The sequence below is a fragment of the Esox lucius genome, chromosome 1 (genome assembly GCF_011004845.1).
Source record: "Esox lucius isolate fEsoLuc1 chromosome 1, fEsoLuc1.pri, whole genome shotgun sequence".
NCBI lineage: Eukaryota > Metazoa > Chordata > Actinopteri > Esociformes > Esocidae > Esox > Esox lucius.
Genome location: NC_047569.1, coordinates 34,991,403 through 35,019,105, shown reverse-complemented (window position 1 = coordinate 35,019,105; position 27,703 = coordinate 34,991,403). Strand labels below are relative to the sequence as shown.

General features: G+C 39.7%; 1 protein-coding gene and 1 long non-coding RNA gene across 4 annotated transcripts; one reads left to right on the top strand and one right to left on the bottom strand.

Moving 5' to 3' along the window:
- Nucleotides 1–465: 465 nt before the first annotated feature.
- LOC105011542 lies at nt 466–7,312 on the bottom strand. Of its 2 annotated transcripts, XR_828086.2 has the most exons (4): nt 7,200–7,312; nt 6,171–6,231; nt 791–903; nt 466–574 (listed from the first exon to the last, which is right to left on the bottom strand). It is a non-coding gene; the product is annotated as an uncharacterized LOC105011542 (long non-coding RNA). The 2 variants fall into 2 exon arrangements; XR_828087.2 differs by lacking the exon at nt 6,171–6,231.
- Nucleotides 5,537–26,943, top strand: ttc12 (tetratricopeptide repeat domain 12). 2 transcript variants are annotated; one of them, XM_010871615.4, is made up of 21 exons: nt 5,537–5,661; nt 7,829–7,989; nt 8,199–8,229; nt 8,496–8,573; nt 8,670–8,791; nt 8,890–8,949; nt 9,234–9,305; nt 9,878–9,938; nt 11,586–11,774; nt 13,060–13,129; nt 13,553–13,641; nt 14,236–14,404; nt 14,831–14,923; nt 17,513–17,576; nt 20,604–20,741; nt 21,113–21,205; nt 21,543–21,611; nt 22,041–22,142; nt 22,386–22,485; nt 23,657–23,885; nt 26,316–26,943. In XM_010871615.4, exons 1-21 carry the CDS (start codon nt 5,607–5,609, stop codon nt 26,383–26,385), a joined length of 2,115 nt encoding a protein of 704 aa, XP_010869917.2. In that variant the 5' UTR covers nt 5,537–5,606; the 3' UTR covers nt 26,386–26,943. The 2 variants fall into 2 exon arrangements, with proteins under 2 accessions (XP_010869917.2, XP_019900896.2); XM_020045337.2 differs by lacking the exons at nt 22,041–22,142; nt 22,386–22,485; nt 23,657–23,885; nt 26,316–26,943 and adding an exon at nt 21,739–21,927.
- Nucleotides 26,944–27,703: the final 760 nt, after the last annotated feature.

Sequence of the window (27,703 nt, the reverse complement as noted above, 5' to 3'; positions counted from 1 at the left end):
ACTCAAAATTGAATTATTTGTAAAAGTGTTCTAAAAAAAAAACTACAATAAAAATGTAAACCTTCGCTTTGCTAGTAAATGTTAGCTCTTTAGCTAGCTGAATGATTTAGAGTGAAGAACACTTACTAGCTACCAGTGGGGTACTGTCATTGCCTTCTAAAGCCTAAGAGGACTGGGAAATACTTCACTGTGAGCTTCACTGTGAGCAAATAGATAGCAACAAAATAACCTTGCTAAACTGCCTTGGGCTTCATTATTTTGTAGCTAGCAGCTAGTCTGGCTAGTCTAGCCTCCTGAGACCCAGCAAAAAAAAAGTGTTAAAATTGTTATTTTTTGTTACATTTAATAGGTGATTCGGGTGACAAAAACATGGTGCAATATATATATATATATATACATATATTTAAAAAAAACACTTTTGTTTTTACATTTTAAACCTTATTTTAACACAATCATGCTTTTTATTTCATTGACTTATACAGTTTCTATCAAGAGAACTTGGATTTCGAATGATACTGGAAGAAGCAGTTGTCTTTCTTTGAATCCAGGAGTTGGTTTGTGAATGATCTGTCTCCTACAGTATTGAGTAAAGAAAAATTGTGAAAAACACAGTTAGCAGATCCCAGCATCCACTACAGGGGACATGAATAAAAGAGGTGATGAATAAAAGAGGTAAAAAAAAAAGTATTACACTGCTCTGAAAACTAAAATATTCCTGATATATTTACTTACTAGAAACATTACGCAAAAAACCATTAAAAAAATGTATTACTAAATTTCAGACACATACCTTAGTCCTTGCCTCAAGAGAAATAAATACTTTGTCTCTCTAGCCTGACTTGATAGTGTTGAACTTGACAGAGGTGCAGCTCTGGCTGATGTCTTCCATAGATTGTAAAGTAACTGTAAAAGAAGTAGAGACAAAGCCATCGATGGTGCCACCCCTTTCAGTGCTACATGATATGGCACATTTGATGATCATCTTTCATTGTGGCCTGTGGCCTTTTTGACAGGGAATAGTAGGGAAGAGGAGTTGGCAACACCGACGTTCCTCCTTCTGCGCACAGCGGCACCGGCTTGGTTCCATGTTTCTACAGCTCCATCTCATCATCTCTTACACCTGGACCTGTGTTTGTTATCTTCATTATGCACACCTCGTTCCCATTCTCTTAATCATCATGACTATACGTAGCCCTCTGTTCCCCTGGTTCATTGTTGACAATGTGTTGTGTGTTCTAATGTCATTTTGTTACATGTTCTTTGTATCTTGTTGCATGTAACCATTTGTTGTTAATATGTGACAGAGTTTAAGAAATTATTTAATCTTGTCAAAGAAGTGTAAACTTTTGTGATGGAATATATAATGTATTCATAAAATAAATTACCCCAAAAGATAATGCAAAATAATAACAGAGTGTAAGTGTAGGTAGATTGAGCATAAACTATCCTGATTGATAATAATGGGGGATCTAGTTTTACAATGAATGTTTGGAGTAACGCAATAAGCCTGACCTAGATATACTTTAAAGGTACAGTTACATAATCATCCCGACTGACATTGCCAAACTCTTCTAAAAACACACTGTTCTTAAAATAAACGTCACCTTGTCTTTAAATGACCTCACACTGTTTCAGACGCGCTGAAAGAAGATAGAGCGTGCTGAATCATAACCCGTTTGTATTTCTGAGCCATCCATTTTTCTCAGGTGGCCTGGCAGTTGCAAAGCACCATCAGTGTAGTGTTTATTTGCTTTCAAGGTCACTTCCTTGAGGTACTAAGGGATGTCCAGTGCAGTGCTTTCTCAGCATCTGGCAGAGTCATCTGGCAACAATGTACGCCCTCTGTGAAGTCTTACAAAATGGTATTGTAGGGCATGTTGTAGCAATGAATCCCTTTTTGCGCAAAGGCAACAAGCAGAAGATATGGCTGAATAGAAAAGACTACTTGCAGTCACCCAGTTTTAATCAATGGAATTATGAATGCTGCGAAATTGTGTAAAATGAGAAGATAAAAACTTTGGGGTCAACCCCCCCCAAAAACAAAAGATGTTAGCATGATTAACACTCAGCAAACATGACTAACACAGTTTTGTTACTTCAGTGGTAACCCTCTGAATTGGTAGTATATTTCCTGAACCAGGATACAGCAAAAACATTAGGACTAGACATGAATGTGAGTGCTGCTAACCCATCCAATTTAGGGAGTGGACTCCAGATATAAATGTGTGTATATTTTTTTTCGGTTGCAGAAATTGCCAGATTACATCTCATTAGAATTCTGCAGGGCAAATTTGCTAATTCAATTTTACAGGGCCTGAATCTAAATGAACTTGCACATTGCCGGAGACAAAAAGCAATACGATTTTGAGGCTGTGACTCATAGTTTAAGGCGAGGCAGCGTGTTTCATAGCCCACAGGACCGAGTCACTGCCTCGATGTTAGCGGACAATGACAGGCTGTTGTTCAGTGTCACGCCAAGATTCTTTGCACTCTGGGAGGGGGACATCGTGGCGCTGTCAACCCTGACGGTACGGAGTTGTCAACTGTGATGCTGAGGTCTTTGAATGGACAGGCCTCCTCCCGGAGGAAGAGCAGCACTGTCTTGTCAAGGTTAAGGGCTGACATCCAAGAAGAGACATCAGCCAGGCACTCAGATAATCATGTCGTCACTTGACTGTCAGAAGGGGACCTGGAAAAATAAGGAGGTGCAGCACAACCACAGTTGATGTGGAACGAAGTAACAGTATGTTTAAACCATCATGATGCTCGATAGGGTTCCGTTACAAACATAGAGGAACAAATTGTATTCAAGAACCTAAAAATAAGCCCTTTCTCATTGTAAGCATCACATCTTCTGACTCTGTGAAGCAAAAAAGTATATAGGCAGATGTTAACCATGGTGTGACTTTGCTCTCTTCCAGCATATCTAACAACACATGTTAGGATTAATTCAATGGTAGGTTAACACAACACTGGATATTACTAGATGCACCAATCAGCCCTAATATAATGACCACCTGCCTAATATTGTGTAGGTCCCCCTTTTGCAGCCAAAACAGCCCTGACCCGTGGAGGCATGGACTCCTCTAGACCTCTGAAGGTGTGCTGTGGTATCTGGCACCAAGACTTTAGCAGCAGATCCTTTAAGTCCTGTAAATTGTGAGGTGGGGCCTCTATGGATTAGACTTTGTCCAGCACATCCCACAGATGCTCAATTGGATTGGGATCTGGGGAATTTGGAGGCCAAGTCATCACCTTGAACTCATTGTTGTGTTCCTCAAACCATTCCTGAACCATTTTTGCTTTTTGGCAGGGCACATCATCCTGCTGAAAGAGGCCAGCGCCATCAGGGAATACCTCTGCCATGAAAGGGTGCACATGGTCTGCAACAATGCTCAGGTAGGTGGTACGTGTAAAAGAAACATCCACATGAATGGCAGGACCCAATGTTTCCCAGAAGAACATTGCCCAAACCATCACACTGCCTCAGCCGGCTTGCCTTCTTCCCATAGTGCATCCTGGTGCCATGTGTTCTCCAGGTAAGTGACACACACGCACCCGGCCATCCACGTGATGTAAAAGACAATGTGATTAATCAGACCAGGCTACCTTCTTCCATTGCTCCATGGTCCAGTTTTTATGCTCATGTGCCCATTGTAGGCTTTCAACAGTGGACAGGGGTCAGCATGGGCACCCTGACTGGTCTGCGGCTACGGTGCCCCATACGCAACAAACTGTGATGCACTGTGTGTTCTGACACTTTTCTATCAGTACCAGCATTAACCTTTTCAGCAATTGTAGCTACAGTAGCTCGTCTGTTGGATTGGACCACACAGGCCAGCTCTTGCTTCCCATGTGCTTCAGTGAGCCTTGGCCGCCCATGACCCTTTCGCCTGTCTGATCAACGACATGTCTGACCCTGTCCAGTGTGAAGTTTCTGACCCTGTCCTGAACTGAAGTCCAGTGTGAAGTTTCCACAGTCAGTAATGATTTGGGGTGCCATGTCATCTGCTGGTGTTGGTCCACTGTGTTTTATCAAGTCCAGAGTCAATGCAGCCATCTACCAGTGCCAAAACGACTGGTAACTGGTTTGCTGCCCATGGAATTGCTTGATTGGCCAGCCAACTTGCCTGACCTGAACCCCATAGAGAATCTATGGGCTACCATAAAGAAGAAAATGTGATACACCAGACACAACAATGCACCTAAACAGTTTTTATTTTTCCAGGTAAGCTGTCCATAGGTACTGTGGCAACGTGGCTAACTACCAAGTAGCCTATAGGGGTAAGATACCCATAATGTCCGGTGCAACACAGGCCTGGAAAAGTATTCAAAATACATACTCTGGTACTGTTATACTACAGGCAGTATAAAATACAAAAACGGTACTTCCAAACCAAATGTGTAGCTAGATAGTTGTTATATAGTTCTTTGCTAAGGCTATCTAGAGTTGTAAATACATGTTTCTTCCCTTCCCCTTGTAGACGCAACAGAGTGGAATTTAACAATTTCTCCTTTAACATGTTAAACAATAAACAAAAATGTTTTCTAATCTGTGACGAAGAACACGTGATATTCGGGTGGTCACGAAAGATAGAAACAGAGTTAATCTGAATTCAGCATATTGGTTTATATCCTATATGTGATGGAAAATCCAGTTCCAGTATTATTCATTTGAAATCACCATGTTGCCTGCTACAATATGTGAACAAGGTGCGCTGAATTTGTTTTAAAAACGTAACTACTTATTTGATACCCCGTAATATCGGAAGGGGGCAATATTGGTCTTTTTTTGTCATTTGATGCACCTGCTGACATTTATTTTATTTTAAATTTGAATAAAAATTAGCGTCGACCAGAATGTATAGAACTATATATTGTTTCCGCAGTGAGTACACACAATCTTTGGAGAAATATTAAGTGTGTAGATAACGTATACTCCAAAAGCAATGGCAGTTTGCAAATCAGCAAGCCACATGAACGGTTCTTTCATTGATACGAGTTGGTTCAAAACGCTCTTCGTTTGCGAAAGACCAAGTGGTCCATTGGGATTATGAACCGATTAGAGACTGCAGAAAATAGGTGAGATGAACGACCTGCGGGGTGGAAGTGGCAAGCACTTTACAGCAATGGAGATATTACAGCCCTAATATCAATCTGTCATACTTTGTAGCCTAGTTAGAAAATGTACACACGATATTGCAAAGTTAAGTTCTGCAAACTAGTTAAAGGAATCGTTACGGGTGTTGACAGAGGAATAAGCAAGGAATGGAATTTGGACACGTTTTGGAATGTTCACATAAATATGATATTGAACAAACGCACCTGGTTTTATAGTAGTGTCATTCTATATAAGTTTAGTTTGGCTACTATTTGAATGGTCGATTCCACAGTTGCTTTTTGACAGCATGTTTTGCTCCCACGAAAGATGGTTAAGCACGTGAGCTTCTAAGGAAACGTTCAATGTTGCTATAGTTACAAGACACGCAGGAAGTGTAAAACTTAGCTAGCTACAGTAGCTACCAAACAAAGAAAATCCCTGGTACCATTCTTATATTGCATACTCTGAATTTTGAAACAATTACTGGTCAACAAAACAACCGAAAATGACAAAAGAACTCAAGGATTTTGAAAATTTCTTGAAGAATGTTAATGAAATAAGTAAGTACATTAAATACTGTACTAGCTATAGCCACAGTTGCACAAGCCACAAGCGCAGTTGGCACCATCACCACCGCGGAATAAGTGGCTATTACTACGTAAAAGTAAAAGTAATCTTTAAACTGAAAGTACATATTTTGATGAAAGTTTATCCAATGCCATGGTCTTTCTTTGGATGTTTCTGCCGGAGTTCCTTTTAAATAAACCCAAAGTCAAAGAGAACGCTTCTTTCTGCTTGCATACGGAAAGGCCCTTCCCATCTTTTCATACAATGCAAAATGATAGACTGAATATTAGCTCTCAAAAGTATTTCCCCTCTTTGGCCTCTTCCACATTATATAGTGTTCTAAATTGATTTAATTTGGAGATTGTGTCACTGATCAACTTAACTAAAGTCCATAATGTCAAAAAAATATAACTTTAAAATGTACAATGTTTTACAATAATTCTTCCATGACCTCCACAAGAACATAACCACAGAGCACACATGTACAGTAGACATACATTACCCATAGCAAGACAATGAGGAAGAACAGCCCAGTATGTCATCATGGCCCAGGCCACTGTATCCTTAGATTTAAATCAAAGGGCACAGTGAGAGACAGTATCTAATGGTTTACATGTAGAAGCTGCTGCTTCTGCATCCCCATAGTCCAAAACGGATGTATTGGTTTCCTATATTATTTATTTACTATTAGCAAATGTGTAGGCTCAATTTCTGTAAAGCAATCTAATCATAATTATCAGTTTCTTTATTAAGTCAGTAAGTTAGGTTACAAATGAAAACTTTCTAATTGGGAACTTTTTGTTTAAAAAGTTGTGAACTGTCCAGAGTAGTAATTTGAGAAATATTTTGATTTAAATTATGAGATCTAGAGAATATCATGTATTTTTTTGTGTTCAGCACAAATTCTAATCGTGTTTTCTCTAATGCTTGGAAGTCATATTGTAAACAGGCAACAGCTATATTTATAGAAAGTACAGTGGAATATAGTTATGTACCATCAGCATAAAATGTTACATCTTCAATGTCATGTATATACAGAGGGAATGACAAAATTGAGCCTTGTGGCATACAATTATGCACTTCAAATTCAAATTTGACCCCTCTAGTCAAAATGGCCTGAGTTCTATCAATTATATAGGCCTGAAATCATAAGCAAGCATCAGTACTTAGGCCTAAGGGCCTCAACTTGCTAATTAAAAGTGAATGATCTACTGTGTCAAAAGCCTTTGATAGGTCTATAAACAAAGCAGCACAGTTCAGCTTTTCATCGAGGGCTCTGGTAATGTCATTTACAATCAGTGTGTTTGCACTCAGTGCTGAGCCCTGGCCAAAACACTATTTTACTACCCAGTGATTCTGGAATTTTTAATAGACAAGGTAACTGAGATATTGGGCAATAGTTGTCAAGTTTACTGGAGTCTTATGGAGTGGTAAAACCTGAGCATTTTCTACATAGATTAAAATATGGGACACTGAGCTAGCGATTAATGGGAATGTATACAGTAGCAGTCAAAAATATGGACACACTTACCCAAACTTGTGTCCAAACTTCATGTGAATGGGTTAGTGTGTCCAAACTTTGATCTTTTATTTCCGCTCATAAATCATGGGGCCGATACTTTACATGAAGGCGTTTTGACTCCAGTTCTGGAGGGGTGAAATACTTCTGGTTTTCATCCTGTTCTTTCATAATTAGTGAATGAGTCAGACCAGCTGAGCGCAGTTAACTGCCAGGTAGACACAAATCTGACTCCCAGGATCGGTTTCATTTATATCTGTTCATTGTAAGTTACAATGTTGTTTTATTCAGGTTCTCTTTATTTGCTATTCGGCTTTTGTTACAAGCTGTTAACATGCAGTGTCAGAAATATGAAATAAACAGAAACGCTTGTGGCGTTTGTATAGTTTGTAAAGAAAACATGACTGAGCAGGCAAAACACATGTTTTCTTATTTCTTATGGGATTCACATTGAACTGTAGGTCATAACAGAATGGCACAATATTTTCAAAATCAATGCCAAAATGTCAAGATTTCTGCCAGGTTATGCAAATTTATGAGCACAAATGTAGGTTTAGGTCAATCAGCTATCCACTTAATGTCTTTAATTACTCTAATGTAATCTGTAATGTGCTTATCCTTGTCTGTCGTTATATGTACAGGTGACCTGGTGAACGAACTGAACTCCTCAGATGTGACTTCTCAGCAGAAAGCTGTAGAAAAGGCTGACTGCTACATAGCTGCCTTAAAAGAGGAAGAGGAACCATGCAAAACACTTCTCAACAGGACATCAATAAACATTGATCCCTCACAACAGACAGTGGTAACGCCACAGAACTTGCAATGTCACTCTGCATAGAAAAGCAAGCAAGCAAACAAATATTTGTTCATGTTATGGTATAGTTTTATTCTGCATACGATTGCGTGAGGTGCATTTTGCATCTGCATATTGAAAATGTGTTCCGTGTTCAAAGTGACACTGTTAAATATGCTGCTGATTTTTTTTATGTTTCTTCTATTATTTTCTTTCAGGTCTTACAAAATGATCCCAGTTTAAGTGCAGGTGCAGACATTTTTTCTTTCTTTTGGTCTATGATGAGATTATAAGGTTTGGGACAACCATTTAAACAATTATTCAGGAATAAATCTAAGTTTGAGCTTTGTAGTACATATTCTGCAGGACAGTGGAGTGTGAAAACCCATTTGGGACATCAGTTGGGAGTGAACGTTCATGGGGCCTCTGCTTTGCAATCACTACACTGTGAACATTAATGCAATAATTTCTGTACATTTCTTTATTCTGTTTTTAATGTCTTTGTAATTCCTTAGAACATATTATGAAAACAATGGAAAAAGATGCAGAGGACCGGCTGAAGAGGAGGCTAGTTAAAGAGGGAAAAGCAAATGGTAATAGTTTCTCCAACATCTTTGCCACTTGTTCCTAATTAGTCAGCTCTTAAGTTCCTTTAAAACATGTATTTATTTATGTGTTTATTCCCTCAGGCCACAAAGAGAAGGGAAACAAAGCGTACCGCTTGGGAGACTATGAGACAGCTGTGAAGCTATACAGCGATGGTATAAATGAGCTGCGAGACATGGAAACGCTGTATACCAACAGAGCACAAGTACTCACACTCAGCTACCTCTCAATTTTTTCTCTACAGGTCACTTTTATATGACATGTTTAATATCATCTTTATACATTTTCTCACTTCCACTGCAGGCCTATATCAAACTGGAGAAATATAAGGAGGCCATATCTGACTGTGAGTGGGCTTTAAAGGTAAAGCTGACCAGTAGGGTGGATTAATCACTTGCTCCCTAAATCTTCATAACATTATTCGAGGCCATGGACTTGGGATCATGTACTATCCTGGGAGCAAAGAACAGACCATGTAGTGATATAAAACTGGTAATAAAAAGCAGTACACAGTTAGTGTTAATCTTTAAAGACAGTCTGTTTAGACAAATAACGGCATATTCATTGGTAAAGCGGTCCATTTTGCAGTTATGCTGTTTACTCGATGTGATAATATATGACATATTGCTCATATTTTATCTCTACAGTGTAATGAGAAGTGTGTTAAAGCCTATTTTCACATGGGAAGAGCACATCTAGCAACGAAACGTTATAATGAGGTAAGCAAAGTACACTACCGTTCAAAAGTTAGGGGACACTTGGAATGCCCTTGTTTTCGAAATAACCGCACATTTTTGCATTTATTTCGTCATCAGAAATACAATATGATCAGAAATACAATGAAGACATTGCTAATGTTGTAAATTACTATTTTAGCTGGAAAAGGCTGATTTTTTTATGGTGTATCTACAGTATATAATCGTACAGAGGCCCATTATCAGCAACCATCACTCCTGTGTTCCAATGGCACTTTGTGTTTGCTAATCCAAGTTTATCATTTTAAAAGGCGATGTGATCATTAGAAAGCCCTTTTGCAATTATGTTAGCACCGCAGAAAACTGTGGTGCTGATTAAAGAAGCAATGAATGGGTTCAAGATTCTGATTAATACAATATTTAAGATATACTATTAACACTGCAGTTTGTTCTTATCTGATCTCAACATTTCTACTTAGATCTGTCTGTGTTAGTGAGTCAGTCTGGTGTATTGATCTATGGCTCTGAGTGAGATTAATAGAGCCCATCACAGAAAATGTAATTTTTAGGAAATGTAATTTACCTATCTCTTACAGTCACGAATGTGCTATCAGAAGATATTGGAAATTGAACCAGGAGAGGAAAGGATGGTTAAAGGTAAGGAAAGACAAAATGCTTAAAAGTTTGGTTAGCTAAGTCCATTATGCCGATGTCAAACTGCAATGTTTAATGGTTTTATAGTTTTCCTCTGGCCTTATTAATGAGCACATAGATGGTTCACAAAGTTTATAAGCAAACTCAGAATTAATTCTACGTAAGTGGTGATATTCAACCTATATAACCATTTGACTAGGGCCAGGTATTTTGGTTGTTTTGAGATTTTGGAAAAACAACCAAAACCCCCATTCCTACAAATACGCTAAGCAACAGAGCATTGAAAGGGATCTTTTTGTTGTTGTTGATGAAACAGGAATTACTGATACTAATACCTCTGCAAATAGATCAATGGTCTAGAATCCAACATTCTGATTTCAGGCCTAGACCTAATTTATTTCTCTATACAGCAGCATAACAGAGTGTATTACAACACAAAGCTGAACAGCGCTCATTGTCCCCCTTTGCCATAAAACAGCAAGTTATATTTTTCTCGTCATCGTAATTGTTGTCATCAACTGTCTAAGGCTTTTTTCTGTCATTTTCTGTCATTAAAAACAGATGGTCTCAAAAGCATTTTGTTCTGAGTACCTTGCTCATTTTGCCGTTTTATGTCATTTTAGATTTTGATGGATTCCCAACGAATAATTGCACTTTTATTTTCACACTTCTAAAGCAGATTTTTGTTGTTTACTGTTGTTGTTGATGGGTAATTATGTGCAGTACTGTGCAAAAGTCGTAGGCACATGAAAGTCAAACTAAAGTAATTTATTTGGATAGTAAGTGTTTATTTATATTAATGTATTTCTATTATATATACACTCACCTAAAGGATTATTAGGAACACCATACTAATACTGTGTTTGACCCCCTTTCGCCTTCAGAACTGCCTTAATTCTACGTGGCATTGATTCAACAAGGTGCTGAAAGCATTCTTTAGAAATGTTGGCCCATATTGATAGGATAGCATCTTGCAGTTGATGGAGATTTGTGGGATGCACATCCAGGGCACGAAGCTCCCGTTCCACCACATCCCAAAGATGCTCTATTGGGTTGAGATCTGGTGACTGTGGGGGCCATTTCAGTACAGTGAACTCATTGTCATGTTCAAGAAACCAATTTGAAATTATTCAAGCTTTGTGACATGGTGCGTTATCCTGCTGGAAGTAGCCATCAGAGGATGGGTACATGGTGGTCATAAAGGGATGGACATTGTCAGAAACAATGCTCAGGTAGGCCATGGCATTTAAACGATGCCAAATTGGCACTAAGGGGCCTAAAGTGTGCCAAGAAAACATCCCCCACACCATTACACCACCAGCCTGCACAGTGGTAACAAGGCATGATGGATCCATGTTCTCATTCTGTTTATGCCAAATTCTGTCTGTTGATTCACAATTGTACAGTTTCCCAACTTTTTTGGAATCGGGTTTGTTTATATATATTTATATATAATAGAAGCAAAGTTGCTTCATTTCTAATCAATGATGCTACTAGTAACATATACATGTTATAAATGCAACCAAAAAAAAACACTGTCCTATATGCCTTTTATCCACCACAATGAGGTTAACCCTTGCTAGACTCCTCAGAAGCCATGTAAATAAGTTCTTTAAGGCTGAGCCGAAAATCTGTCCTTTCCTCTTCAAGAGTATCTGACTAAAGTGGACTTGGAGGAAGAAAGAGTATGCCAGGAAAGCAAAGCGTGGGAGGAGTTTGAAAAGGGAGAAGCAAAAGCCAGGACAGTGCCGGAACTGTTGAAAAAGCTGGACAGACCCGAGCAGATCCCGTTATACTACTGTGGAGGGCTCAAGCTTCTGTCACAGACCATTGCAGACTGTGAGTACTCTGTCGGGCCAGTGGGAGTCTTGCCCGTCCCTCCTCCATCCTCATCTCAATGTTGATTTTTACTTGGTTTCCCAATACCCTCTTCCTCTTGTCCTGTGGCATGGATGTCATTGAATGTTCCTTCAGGTCAAGGAAGGGCAGGGTGGATAGGTGGGATTCATTTTTATTATGGTTCTAGTAGTCGAGTAAAAAAAAAATGCAGTTCATGTACACTTACTAAAGGGAATTAAATGACTGCAGAGACCTAATGATTCTGGTGGTTATGGTCAATTTGTTATCCGCTTAAAATGGAAGACCTGACCTGACCCAAACCCTCTGTTGTATTGATTTCTCTTCATAATTGATTTTGTTCTTAGTTCAGCAGTCTACCCAATATTACCTGGCTGAGGTGCTGGATAGGTCATGATGCATCATTCATTTGGGAGCTGTTGTTTCCAATACCTCATTTTGTTTGGAGCACAGGGTAACTTTTGTTAAAGTTGTGTAGTGCTGCCCAGTAACTAGAATAGAGTGTTCAACAGGGCTCGTCATCTCTGGCCCTGGAGGGTGGAAAACATTTCTATTGTTTGTTTCTGGGTACAGTAAATACTCACCTTGTGTCCCAGGCCTGAGTCGTTCCCTGATTAGAAGGATGAAAACTAGATGTGTCTCAGCCCTTCAGAGCCAGATGTAACAGCCTTGATGTACAACTTAGTTGAGTAGATTTATATCCTTTATCACATTTTACATAATTTCATTTGCACATTTTTCCGTTATACTGGAAGCATTCTCCATGATATGTGAGAACTGGCAAACACTTATGAACTAATAATCAATGATTTCACTGGTAAACTAGGTAACATTTCCAGTCTGACTAGCTAGCATGTCTATTCCTCAAATCTGTTAATTTCTCTCCTCAATTGGATGAATACAGTTTGTCAGAAGCTCTAGTGACTGTTTGACTGATTTCAAAGAGAGGGCAAAGGTTACATAATTCACAGTTCAGCATGACCAAGGGCCGTGAAAAAACTGGCTACCTGACTTCACCGACTCTGTCCTCTCTCAGATGTTTTTTCCCTCTTCTCCTACATTTCGTTGCACACAAACCTGGTCTCTCCATTACTATAAGGGAAATAGCTTTTGCTTGGGATACTTTTTATTTATTCTACTCCCTCCTGCCCTTGACCTCCAGGCATTGTGTTTCTGAAGCCTGGCCATGGGCTCTCATTGATGATGTATGGGACACTCAGGCAGGCAGTGTCCTCCCTGTCTTGATGTTATCTTCTCTTCCTAACAGGCACTGGCCAGTCTCTATTTCGATTACACAATGGCTTCAATATCATTCAGGCCAATAACACAGTAAGAAGGTAAGGTGACTAGAGAGTTGCCACTGACAGACAGTATCACAAACAGACCTATCTAGCTTCATGACAGACTCAATGACTGTTTGGATCCACGAAGATGCTACATTTTATAGTCAAACACTTTCTGTTTGTTGTTAGTTATTTGCAAATTAAAATGAGCTTCTTTTAAGATGATTAAAACATAAAGTTCTGAGCCCCACAAAATGTACTACAAGAGTATTAATGTTGTTAATGATGGAGCACTAATCCCCTCCCTCATATTATATTAGAGAGCTTATTATTAACCTAAAGTCAACCACATATTTATGTGTGCTGTTGTGCATTTATGGACACATTTCAGGCAAATATAATTTGTCAGGAAAGTGGTTCTGAGAAGAAACTATGTTGTATTCATACAGAAAACCTTTGCATTACTTTCTTTTACAGTTGCCTGTTGCAGAAATTGAAAGCACAATGTGCAGAGGAGCTATGCATGTCTGTACTGAAACTGTGGAGCGTGGTTTGTGATGGAAATGGTTGGTGTATATAAATTAGTATGATCATTTTTCTATTGTTTTTAGAGCGAAAAGAAAAGCATTAAATGTCAGTTTCAGTATTACTTGTTTTGTCTTACATATCCCCAAATATAAGATTGTTTTACTTAATGTGTTTTTTAAGAACTTAATTGTTAACACATTGTAGTTTAAAAACAGATTTTATCCACCATTTTGGGTGATCGCTTTGTTGTTTGAACAACAAACAAACCGCCCCTTTAAACACTTCAAAATTTGTCAGCTCTTTTTACAAAGAAAATATAATTGCTCATTCATCTACCAAACAGTAACAAATCAATTATTTATGCACGGCTGTCCAAAACCTGTTATGCTAATATCAAAATAGAGGGAATGCATTTCACTGTAAAATATAGGCAGTTAAGAAAGCAAGTGCAATTATATTGCTGTGATTGAATTTAAAGCAGGCCTACGAAACCTTACATTTCATGTATCATACCCTCCCCTGACAAATAGCTTTTAAATCTGTCCAAGATTAAATTCTATATTTACCACAACTGTCACTAGGACTGTGACTTTGCTAACGGTATAATTTTCCCCCGGGCTGCTCTCTTTCAGATGAAAACCAGAAGATACTAATGAGTTGTCCGTTCTCCCAAAACTACATTGTTGACTTGTTATTGTCGGGAACAGCGGCGGTGCAGAGAGAATGCCTGGCGTTGCTGTGTTTGTATTCCCAAACTCCACGAGGAAGATCCTTGGTCATTGACAACCTCAATCTGCCCATGTAGGAGATGCCCCATCAGTAATCATGTGCATTGGCTGATAACTGCACATTGTTTTACACCTGCGTGAATTCTTTCAGCTGTTAGTTTCCATTCAGAGGATAGGGAAATCAAAACGTAAAAGCGATGTTGTAGTTGTGGGATTGCAATAAGTTGTAACTGTAATTTATACATATGTCAGTTTGGTTGTCAACCCCTTGTGTAATGTGTAAATTGAAAACACTAGATTTAGTCATGTGTTAGACTTGATTATTCCTGCATTTTCAGTCACAGATTACTTAAACAAAGGTACCTGCTTTTCAGACATAGGTGTCGTCCATTTTATTTAATAAGTACACAATGGCATAGCTAGTAGAATTGTCTTGGAGTAAAGAAAAGTGAGTTGTTTGAAAAAGGTAATGTTTTCTTTTTCTCACACCATGCTGCAGGTTGGTGGAAAACCTGATTGTGTCCATATCTACACAGAAACAAGTAGAAACCACTGTGCTGACCGTTTTGGAGAACTTCGCAACAGAAAAAAGGTATGTCCAGTAGTTAATATCTGATTTTTCCCTACCTAAGTGGTAAGCTATCACAGTAGATGGTCCTATGCAGACATGTCTGCAGCTCCAGCTGCCGACGTGGGAACTTGGGAGAGGGTGTCATTTCTAGCGCAGTGATATTTGTTCACCTGTTTTACACACAAATTGCCAGCTGGCCAGCATAAACTAGCAAGTTAGTTGGGAAGGGCTCATCAGGTATGCTGACTGAACCGAATCCATTCATCTTCACTGGATGCTATCAGTTTTATGTGCCAGGCACGTCCTCACATAGCTACCCTATTACACTATGGAAAACACACACAGTACACACAGAGATAGTCCACAGAAGGAAAAAAAGGTTCTGACCATGACCCGCTAGGGTATTGCCATATATCATCGGCATACATATTAAAGACCTATTTAATTTCTTGTGGCTGGACAGTAAGCGGGAACCTGGATAATTCAAAGTGGGTTGACACCCCAATCCATCACCGTGCACTACTCCACCCTTAATCTAACTTGAAAGCCTAAAGGCCACTCCGCTTCCTCACTCATACTGTCACTAATGTAAATAGTTTGTCCCCATGTTACTGTACCACAAACAGAATTTTGCCCCGCTCGGAGCATCCCTGAAGTACCCCCTCATGTTAATTTTACAAGTAAGCCTATGGTGGCATGAGTGTTCTTATAAAGTGTTCTCACATCCCCCCTGTGGAGAGGCCAAGTAGCCCCAGAGCTCCTAGTACCCCTTGTTGGGAACCACTGCCTCAAGGGACACCCTGATCTCTATGTAGTGACCCTGGTAGCAAACTAAATAGAATATAGGGTCACTTTAGGACGCAGAAACTGAAGGAATCTGAGAACCACAGAAATAAAGTGATGATTCATGGTTCAGATGGAAAGGTCATGCTCTATTTTAGAGTTAACAAATGGGATTACATTTCTATTGTCAGTCTGAACTTTGAAGAGTACTCTTGGTTAATGTTTGCCACAAACTAGAAAAGTTGAGCAGTAAACCAAGCTATCCGGGCGATTCCCATATAATTACAGAACAAATCAGGTTCCTGATTATGCCTTTACTTTATAGGAAACTCTGGTCGTTTTAGAGTCAAGGCCAAGTCTCCAATTGGTGAAGTTATTGGGACATAATCTGTCCAAAAAATTGATAATGTATGGCACACATCAGGAGTTGAGTGGGCCTCATCTGTCTTACAAAAGGCATGTCATACTTCATGGCTATTATGCCAGGACAGTGCTACCTGTCTAAATGCATAGTACCAACTTTAAAATTTGGTAGTGGAGGAATAATGGTCTGGGGCTGTTTTTCATATTTCAGGCCAGGCTCTTTAGTTACACTGAAATCTTAACACTACAGTATGCAATGACACTAGACAATTCTGTGCATCCACTTTTGTGGCAACTGTTTTGGGGAAGCCCCTTTACTGTTTCAGCATAATAATGACCTAGGCAAAAAGTGAGGTCCATATGGAATTATTTGTCAAGATGGATTTGGAAGAACTTGGCCTGCCTTCACAGAGCCCTTAAGAGACCTCAACTCTATCGAACTGCTTTGGGATGAATTGGAACACTGACTGTGAGCCAGGTCTAACAACACAACACCAGTGCCCAACCTCACTATTGGTTTTGTGGCTAGATGGAAACAAATCTCCAGAGTGGGTGCTGTTACAGCTAACCCTCCCTATTAATGGCCACTGTACTTTTGTATTTTTTTTTTTTTCTGTGAGATTTCAGTCTGTAACTTACTTGGAAACTATGCTCCGGGGGATATTGAAAGTTTGAGATGATTATTATGGTACCACTCTGACTGGTGGTCTTGTAGAACTTTCACAGGGATTTCTTTTGATGACTCCTTGGTCATCATGTTGTGGTGAACAGGGGGGTTGAAATGGTTTGTATAAGCTCTCGTACATTTGTAGGACCTTCCGTTACCAGTTGTATTTTAATTGCCATCATGTACAGTAGCATTGTAATTTTACACAGTTGGTATCTATTCAATGAAATGACTTTAGAAGGGAGTTGGCAGCACCACAGCTTATTTAGTACATATGTTTGTGTCACTGTGTTCCGCAATGAGCGTGGAGGAAAAGAAAACCAGAGTATTGTTTGAGGAGGTTAGACACAAGATGCTAGCCAAACATGGGCAATGTAAATGCTATATCCACAGACCTTGATGTTCCCTTTTCCACTGTATGTAATGTTATCAAGAAGTTTAAGGGCCATACCACTGTAGCCAACCTTCTGACAAGACAATGACTCCAAACACACTTCAAAAAGACAACAATGGACTTCTCTAAAGTGACCAGCAATGAGTCCAGATCTAAATCCTATTGAAAACCTGTGGCAAGACCTAAAAACAGCAGTTGGAACAGTTTGCAAAACTGCGCCAAACTACCAACACAGAGGTGCAGAAAGGTCATTCATGGATACAGGAAGCATTTGATGGATTGTTGTGTCAACGGTGTACATTTTGTCAATTACATTAATGTTTTAAAAAAAGGATGATTATACTTTTGGCCATTTGCGGGATGTTGTCCATTACAATTTAATAATGAATAAAATCTGTTACAGATTTTGTATGCAGTTAAAGGGCAAGTTCACAACATCAATAATGCTCCCTTTCTCAAGTCTACTGGTAAGATATTTTTTGTTGGAAAATACATCATGAAATACTTATTTTGTTCCTGTAGTATTTTTGTCTGGTCCCAAATCTGTCATGCCATATCTAACAATAACAGTTCAGAAAGAAAACACCACATTTAGTTTAACCATTTATTGGCAAACTTATTGACAGCAATGTACATGCAAGGTCTTGGCGTTAGGTTCTGCTCCTCTGAGGTAACTCACTGCCATTAGATGATTATGTATACAGTACTACCAACAATAACATCAATGTAATATTATTTATGTATATATACAGTGGATCTGTACACAATTCCTGGAAGCTGAAAACATACCAGTTCTTGCATGGCCAGCATACTCATCAGACATGTCACCCATTAAGCATGTTTGGGATGCTCTGGATCGCCGTATACGACAGCGTGTTCCAGGTCCTGCCAATATCCAGCAACTTAGCACACCCATTGAAGAGGAGTGGACCAATGTTCCACATGCCACAATCAACAACCTGATCAACTCTATGCGAAGGAGCTGTGTTGCACTGCGTGAGGCAAATGGTGGTCACACCAGATACTGACTGGTTTCCAGAACTCCCAATACAGTGAAACTGCACATTTTGGAGTAGCCTTTTATTGTAGCCAGCCTAAGGCACACCTGTGCAATAATCATGCTGTCTAATCAGTATCTTGATATGCCACACCTGTGAGGTGGATGGATTATCTCAGTAAAGGGGAAGTGCTCACTAACAGATTTACACAGATTTGTGAACAACATTTGAGAGAAATAGGCCTTTTGTGTACATAGAGAGTCTTAGATCTTTGAGTTCAGCTCATGATAAATGGGGGCAAAAACAAAAGTGTTACTTTTATAATTTAGTTCAGTCTACTTTGTTGAAACACCTTTTGATTTTATTACAGCACTCAAATCTTTCTGGGTAGGAGTCTATTAGCATGGCACATCTTGACGTGGCAATATTTGCCCACTCTTCTTTGCAAAAGCGCTCCAAATCTGTCAGATTGCGAAGACCGCTCATGTGCCCAGCCCTCTACAGATTACCCCATAGATGGTCAATTGGATTCAGGTCTGGGCTCTGGCTGGGCCATTCCAAAACATTCATCTTCTTCTGGTGAAGCCATGTTTTTGTGGATTTGGATGTGTGCTATGGGTCGTTGTCGTGCTGAAAAGTGAACTTCCTCTTCATCTTCAGCTTTCTAACGGACACCTGAAGGTGTTGTCCCAAAATTGCCTGGTATTTGGAACTGTTCATAATTCCCTCCACCCTGACTAAGGTTCCAGCTGAAGAAAAACAGCCCCAAAGCGTGATGCTGCCACCACCATGCTTCACTGTGGGTATGGTGTTCTTTGGGTGATGTGCAGTGTTGTTTTTGTGCCAAAAATACCTTTTGGAATTATGTCCAAAAAGTTTAACCTTGGTTTCATCAGACCATAACACATTTTCCCACATGCTTTTGGGAGACTTGATGTTTGTTTTTGCAAGCTTCAGCCGGACTTGGATGTTTTTCTTTGTAAGAAAAGGCTTCCATCTTGCCACCCTACCCCATAGCCCATTCATATGAAGAATATTTTTCATATTGTTGTCCTATGTAGCACACAGCCAGTACTTGCCAGAAATTCCTGCAGTTCCTTTAATGTTGCTGTAGGCCTCTTGGAAGCCTCCCTGACCAGTGTTCTTCTTATATTTTCATCAATTTTGGAGGGATGTCCAGTTCTTGGTAATGTCTCTGTTGTGCCCTATTTTCTCCACTTGATGATGACTGTCTTCACTGTGTTCCATGGTGTATCTAATGCTTTGGAAATTCTTTTGTACCCTTCTCCTGACTGATATCTTTCAACAATGAGATCCCTCTGATGCTTCGGAAGCTCTCTTTGCTCTGAGATGCAACTGAAAAAGTTCTGACATGATTTATCTTTGTCTCATTCGTTTAAATCACAAAAACTTGGCATTTTAACGGGGGTGTGTAGACTTTTTATATCCACTGTATGTGTGTGTCTGTGTGTGTTTGTGTATATATGTATGTATGTATTATGTATGTACAGTGGGGAGAACAAGTATTTGATACACTGCCGATTTTGCAGGTTTTCCTACTTACAAAGCATGTAGAGGTCTGTCATTTTTTTCATAGGTACACTTCAACTGTGAGAGACGGAATCTAAAACAAAAATCCAGAAAATCACATTGTATGATTTTTAAATAATTCATTTGCATTTTATTGCATGAAATAAGTATTTGATCACCTACCAACCAGTAAGAATTCCAGCTCTCACAGACCTGTTAGTTTTTCTTTAAGAAGCCCTTCTGTGCTCCACTTGTTACCTGTATTTTCTGCAAAGGGGACAGGACGACTGCACCGTATTGAGGGGAGGATGGATGGGGCCATGTATCGCGAGATCTTGGCCAACAACCTCCTTCCCTCAGTAACAGCATTGAAGATGGGTCGTGGCTGGGTCTTCCAGCATGACAATGACCCGAAACACACAGCCAGGGCAACTAAGGTATGGCTCCGTAAGAAGTATCTCAAGGTCCTGGAGTGGCCTAGCCAGTCTCCAGACCTGAACCCAATAGAAAATCTTTGGAGGGAGCTGAAATTCCGTATTGCCCAGCAACAGCCCCGAAACCTGAAGGATCTGGAGAAGGTCTGTATGGAGGAGTGGGCCAAAGTCCCTGCTGCAGTGTGTGCAAACCTGGTCAAGAACTACAGGAAACGTATGATCTCTAATTGCAAACAAAGGTTTCTTTACCAAATATTAAGTTATGCTTTTCTGATGTATCAAATACTTATGTCATGCAATAAAATGCAAATTAAATAACTTAAAAATCATACAATGTGATTTTCTGGATTTTCTTTTTTTGATTCCGTCTCTCACAGTTGAAGAGTACCTATGATAAAAATGACAGACATCTACATGCTTTGTAAGTGGGAAAACCTGCAATATCGGTTGTGTATCAAATACTTGTTCTCCCCACTGTATGCATGTATATGTATGTGTTTTTTCATAATATCTCAATGTGCTCCACTTTCAGAGAAACATCACCATGTGCAACCAGCATATTTTCCCATGGCTCATATCAACTATAGGCCTTATGATTGTTAATCATGATGAGATCCGTAAAGACGTCGCCAGCTGTCATGAGTGTTGGCAAGCCTTTCTAATCGCCATGGTGAAGAAAATGAATTTTTTGTCTTGCCTGTTTTAATAGAGCATAACTTTCATGCAAAAGCACACGTTGGGCCTGTTTCACAGACACGGATTAAGCCTACTCTAGGACAAAAAAAATCAAGTTTAATAGAAAACAATTGAAAGCTTGTTGTTTTAGTCCTAGACTAGGCTTAATCTGTGTCCATGAAACCGGCCCTTTATGTTGTGTTCTTGGGGTGGCACACCTAGTCTTTCTCTTTCCAGTAAAAAAGGTTTTAGAAATGTCATAGTGAAAGTCGTTAGTTGGAATAAAATTACAAAATTACATTTCAGACCCAAATACTTATCTTAAACCAAACCTATAATGTGTTGCATTGTGGTTCTCTCTTACAGGAGCGGTGTATGCATTGTGAATACAGAGAGATTCTCTATCCACTTCTGGGACTGATGATCAACCTCTTCAGTATTTCTTCCTCAGCCCTTCAGGTACGATTTAGACAGATACAGATCGTAGTGCACTATATAATCGTAGTGCTCCATTTGGAACACAGTGCACTATATAAGGAACAGGGCGCTGTTTGAGACAAAGTCTTGGAGATGGTCTTAGATTGACTAGGCTTTTGCCTGCCCATCAGGCGTATGAAATCATTGATCTGAGAAAGAGGGTGGGAAATGACGGAGCTGAGAGGAGGACTAACAGAGAACAAAGACAGGACTGAGAGCCCTTGTCATCCCCTCTGGTAGAATCGTTATCGCCCCTATGAGAAAGTCATGTGTACATTGGATTACGGTGTCCCCCTCCATTTCTCCCTTTGTCTTGCAGGAGCATATGGTTCTGATCAGCGGTAGATGTGTGGGCTTGTTGAGTGATCCAGATGGGGGCATCATCACAGTGAGTAGTGTGAATCTCACCCCCCCCCCCCCAACACCATAGGGAACTAGCACAGCTCTACTGGCTGGACCAATGTCACTGACTACTTCTCTCTGGCCTATCAATCTCTAACTAACCATCCGTATAGTCAATATGCCCAGATGGAACAGATGGGTGTTTGGAGAGTGCAGCTCGTTTGAGATTTAAGACAAACTCCAACCTCCTGACAAGTTGTGAGAAGTAGTGAAAAATTACCCTGCGAACAAGTATAAGAAAGCATCACATTTTGATCTGAGCCGTCATCTGGTTGGACCGTACATTTCAGCCAATCTCTCCCCTGTGTGACACGGATGATCTGTCTCTGGGTCAGTAAGCGTGACAGAATATCAACAGCAGGTGTTATGGAATGCTCTGCGTTTTAATTTCCCACTAAATGAATGGTTTTCTCAGAGAGCTGCAGGTTTGCTGAGTGCTACACTCCCACAGTCAGCCACTGCCACTGAAGATGCTGTGCGAAGAGGCGTTGTGGGGTCGATGCGGAAGCTACTGAAAGTAATGCCAAGTAAAATGTTTCGCCATTCTTACTTTTTCAATTTCTTTGTTTCTTTTGACTGATCACTGCCTGCCATATTCAAGGGCCTTCCATTCTTCCCTGACTGCTCTCTCATTTTTGTCTGTATCTCAAAGATGTCCTTGATGAAATAATCTGCCATGTGCTGTGTGGATTGATATTTGTTCATTGGATTATGTGTTTAAAGATATACGTGAGAGAAATATTTGTATTGTTCCATACAGGGATCAGGGAAGATCACCACTAAATATGCCATCAAGGTCCTTGCAGTGTGCACAGCTACCAGTCAAACAGCTCGGGAGGAGTGGATCAAATGTGACAAAAGTAAGATTGACTTCTGACGGATTTATCTTTATAATCTACTGTTTATTGATGAAAGACAAAAACACATTGTGGAATAAGATGTGCTTATACAGTACAGTGCCTTCGAAAGTATTCCGACCCCTTCACTCTCTCTTCATTTTGTTGTGTTAAAGACCTGATACAATTTTTTGGTTGCCATCCACAACCCTATAATGACAGAATTATGTGCGTAATTATGAATTATGTATGTAATATGTATGCCCTTTATTCAGTACTTTGTAGAAGCACCTTTGCAACAGTCACAGCTTCAAGTCTTCTTAGATATGCTGCCATACTTTGCACACCTACAATTGGGCAGTTTCTCGCATTCTTCCTTGTACTCTAGATCCTCTCAAGCACTGTCATACTGGATGTAAATTGTCAGGAAACTGTGATCTTCAGGTGTCCCTGCAGATGTTCTATGGGGTTCAAGTTTGTGCTTGGGCTGGGCCACTCTTCGGGTCATTGTAGGGCTAATAGATTAATCTTCAATGAGTCTTAAGTTCTTTGTGCTCTGAATCAGGTTTTTGTCAAGGACTTCTGTGTTTTGCTCCTTTTCATCCTTTCCTTCTGACCTGCCACCCAGTCATTGGTTTTCTTTCTAGCAGGTTCTCCCATCTCTGTGGAGAAACTGATGATATGTTGGAGAGTCCATTGGATTCATGGTCATCTCTCTGACCAGGACCTTCTTATCCTTGTAATTAGACTCTAGGAAGAGTCTTGGTATTCCCAAACTTCTTCCATTTCACAACGACGGAGCACATTGTGTTCCTGAGAATTTTCAATGATCCCTAGTTGTATGCTTCGACACCACTATCTCTAAAGTCTACAGATGCATCTGAGCTCAGTTTGGAGTGCTATTGCAAATGTGTCTAAATATGTAAAATAAAAGGGGGGGGTGCACTTACATTTCACAAGACTGTAAAATGAAACATTTCAGTTTTTCATTTTCAGTGAATTGGCAAAATAAATATTTCACTGTCGTAATTTGGGTATTGATGGCAACAAAAAAATATTTCAGGGAGGGAGTGACCTTTTAAAGGTACTACATCTATTGGTTGGTTTGTGTGTATCAGCATGTTTTTGCTATGCTCATTTAATCAGGTACATGTTTAAGCTGGGCAAATACAGTTTGTTCTGTCCTACTCATCAGGGCTTCACACTCTCATAAGGCTCCTGGGCCCCGGCAATGACGAAGTGGTGGCTGGGAACGCTGCCTTGTGCCTGGGTCATTGTCTGGAAATGCCAGGTCCTGCTAGTAGCCTCCTGGGCACTGATACTGTCCTTGTTCTTCTCCGCCACGCTGCGGGCAATGCCCAGAGAAGTGGTGTGCAGCAGAATGCTGCCATCGCTCTAGGGAAGCTTTGTAAAGCAGAGCCCAGGTACTTGTTGGTTAATCACTTGGACACAAGTGCACACATTATTATTACTATTACTATGCATGAATCAAGATGTATGGGCCAAAAATGCATGACACTATCTACATAAAGTGGATATAAAAAGTCTACACACCCCTGTGAAAATGTCAAGTTTTTGTTATGTAAATGAATGTGACAAATCATGTCAGAACTTTTTCCACTTTTAATGTGACCAATAATGTGAACAATTCAATTGAAAAACAAACAGAAATATTCGAGGGGGAAAAATGAAAAATAACCTGGTTGCATGAGTGTGCACACCCTCTTATAACTGGGGATATGGCTGTGTTCAGAATTAACCAATCAAATTCAAATAGAAGTAATTACACACCTGCCATCATATAAAGTGACTCTGATTAATCACAAATAAAGTTCAGCTGTTCTAGTAGGATATTCCTGAAATTTTTTCAGTTGCATCTCAGAGCAAATGCCATAGTCCGCAGAGAGCTTCCAAAGCTTCAGAGGGATCTCATTGTGAGGGATCTCATTGTTATTTTGGAAATTACAAAATAATTTCCAAAGCATTAGATATACCATGGAACACAGTGAAGAAAGTCCCCCAAAAGCATGTGGGAAAAAAGTGTCTGACGAAACCAAGGTTGAACTTTTTGGCCATAATTCCACAAGGTATGTTTGGTGCAAAGACAACACCCAAAGAACACCATACCCACCGTGAAGCGTGGTTGTAGCAGCATCATGCTTTGGGGCTGTTTTTCTTCAGCTGGAACAGGGGCCTTAGTCAGGGTGGAGGGAATTATGAACAGTTCCAAATACCAGGCAATTTTGGCACAAAACCTTCAGGCGTCCGTTAGAAAGCTGAAGATGAAGTTCACATTTCAGCACGACAACGACCCATAGCACACATTCAAATCCACAAAAACATGGCTTCACCAGAAGAAGATGAATGTTTTGGAATGGCCCAGCCAGAGCCCAGACCTGAATCCAATTGAACATCTGTGGGGTGATCTGAAGAGGGCTGTGCACAGGAGATGTCTTTGCAATCTGACAGATTTGGAGCGCTTTTGCAAAGAAGAGTGGGCAAATATTGTCATATCAAGATGTGCCATGCTGAGTGCTGTAATAAAATCAAAAGGTGCTTTAACAATGTATTTGTTTATTAAAGGTGTGCACACTTTTTAATTTCCCCCCTCAAAGATTTCAGTTTGTTTTTCAATTGAATTGTTCACGTTATAGGTCACATTAAAGGTGGAAAAAGTTCTGACATGATTTATGTTTGTCTCATTCTTTTACATTACAAGAACCTGGCATTTTAACACGGGTGTGTAGACTTTATATCCACTGTATGGCACAACTCACACAGGCACGAACAAACGTGTTATTATTAATTGTTTATAACATTGTTCCCATATCAAATTGTGTTTTCCTTAATCCACAAAACCTAACCCTAAACTGAAATTCTAACTCTAATAGAAACTTTTAGCCTAATATTCCCTTTTTCCAAATGGGGTCCGGCAAAACGGTTTTGTTTTGCTATCCTTGCAGGGAGTTTTGTTCCCCACAAGGATAGTAAAACCTACACAACCACAAACCCAAATGATTTAAATCACAGTTGAGCTGAAAACCCCTTTTATTCCAAGTAGTGTCCAGCACTGCCTCATCCTTCATCCTTTTCTGTTTGTTCTGAAAAGCTATTCATAATGAATACATACTCAGGGGCATTAGCGTTTCTACATATCTCTTTATCTGGTTTGAAACATGACTTACCCTATGACCTTACATACAGTTGAACACAGCCCCCTGCCAAAGGGCTTGGTAAGTATTAATTGCAGTAGAAGTGAATAATCTGTTCCTCCCCCACCTAAACTCTGTGGTGTTGTAGAAAGCAGACTTCAGCAAGTTGTTTCACTGCTGCTGTTGTGGATGTGCCTGTTGTCTAACCCTATGTGTAATGGCAGGAACAACAAGGTCAAACTTAAGTGGCAGAATAGAGGAAGACTACCGTCTTAATTAAAGGAGATTATTTATTTATTAATTTTCTACAATTTGTACACTTAAAATGTTTACCCGGCATAGCCAGAAGAGGACTGGTCACCCCTCCGAGCCAGGTTCCTCTCTAGGTTTCTTCTTAACTTCGGGCCCCTTTTAGGGAGTTTTTCCCCACCATTGTGCTTCAACACTGTTGTTGCTTGCTACTTGGGGTTTCAGGCTGGGTGATTTGTAAAAGCACTTTGTGACAACTGCTGATGTTAAAAAGGCTTCATAAATACATTTGATTGATTGATTGACTACTTAGTCAATGCTCCTTTTTTTCCTTTCCATGAGAATGCAGTTTAGGGGAGACTAGTGAATAAAAGAAGTTCCCCCAAAGATCTAAAAGAGTGATTATATTTGCTTAAATTTGTCTTGTCTCTGTTTTTCTGTTTTTGTTTTCAGACACTTGGCAAAACTCAGAGAACTTCACGGATTGGAAATACTTCACTCCTGTATGAAGCTTATCACATGAGTTTCTTCAGCCAGCCCAAAAAAGACCTCAGTCTTTTTTTATTAATTCTGTGTGAGAACAAGTTCACAGATGCCATTTTGGAACGACACCTTTCATTCAGCATTTCGCCTTAACATATCCTGAGGCAACCATGTTTTAAGTAGCTGTTTCCTAAACCTTTATAATAGCATGCTTTCGGATTGCCATGTACCCCCTGCGTTCTTGTATGATGCCCAAGGACAATGTATGCTATGCCTCGTGTGTTTTTATTAATTTCCAGTTAAAAAACAAACTGGTAAATCAAAAATATAATCTCCCAGCTGGCTTGATATTGAATATATAAAGTGGTTATTTAAGATGTTTCAAGGGTGAGGCCAAGTGAAGGCTTTTAAAAAAATATTTATTTTCAATAGGATTTTGTTTTTCTTTGACTTTACATAAACAAGGTCACAGACATTTCCAACATGCTTGGTTGGTATTACAGTAGATGTGCAGGTGTTGTATAGATTTTATGAAGAAAAGGGACATTTATTCAGTAGTCACTTGCTGGACAGAATAAAAATTGAAAGACATTCCTCATCAATTGTCCTTTTTAACACTGGTGTAATCAGAAATGGCCATGTGTTACATTGTTATTTCTGCACTGTCCTTCTGTACAAAACATTAATAATAATAATTAATTACGCTTTTCCTTGTAGTGGAATAATTTCAAAGTGCATGAAAAATTAAATAATATTAAACTAATGAAAGTACAGTTTGAAAAATGTCATTTTATATACACTCACCTAAAGGATTACTAGGAACACCTGTTCAATTTCTCATTAATGCAATTATCTAATCAACCAATCACATGGCAGTTGCTTCAATGCATTTAGGGGTGTGGTCCTGGTCAAGACAATCTCCTGAACTCCAAACTGAAAGTGAGAATGGGAAAGAAAGGTGATTTAAGCAATTTTGAGCGTGGCATGGCTGTTGGTGCCAGACGGGCCGGTCTGAGTATTTCACAATCTGCTCAGTTACTGGGATTTTCACGCACAACCATTTCTAGGGTTTACAAAGAATGGTGTGAAAAGGGAAAAACATCCAGTATGCGGCAGTCCTGTGGGCGAAAATACCTTGTTGATGCTAGAGGTTAGAGGAGAATGGGCCGACTGATTCAAGCTGATAGAAGAGCAACTTTGACTGAAATAACCACTCGTTACAACCGAGGTATGCAGCAAAGCATTTGTGAAGCCACAACACGCACTACCTTGAGGCGGATGGGCTAAAACAGCATAAGACCCCACCGGGTACCACTCATCTCCACTACAAATTGGAAAAAGAGGCTACAATTTGCACG

Bases quoted from the DNA above. Each gene is read 5' to 3' on its own strand.
- ttc12 (XM_010871615.4), top strand. From the start codon at position 5,607: ATGACAAAAGAACTCAAGGATTTTGAAAATTTCTTGAAGAATGTTAAT. The intron at 5,662-7,828 runs GTAAGTACATTA...TTATATGTACAG, and splicing joins GAAGAATGTTAATGAAATAA to GTGACCTGGTGAACGAACTG. The intron at 9,306-9,877 runs GTAAGCAAAGTA...TATCTCTTACAG, and splicing joins CAACGAAACGTTATAATGAG to TCACGAATGTGCTATCAGAA.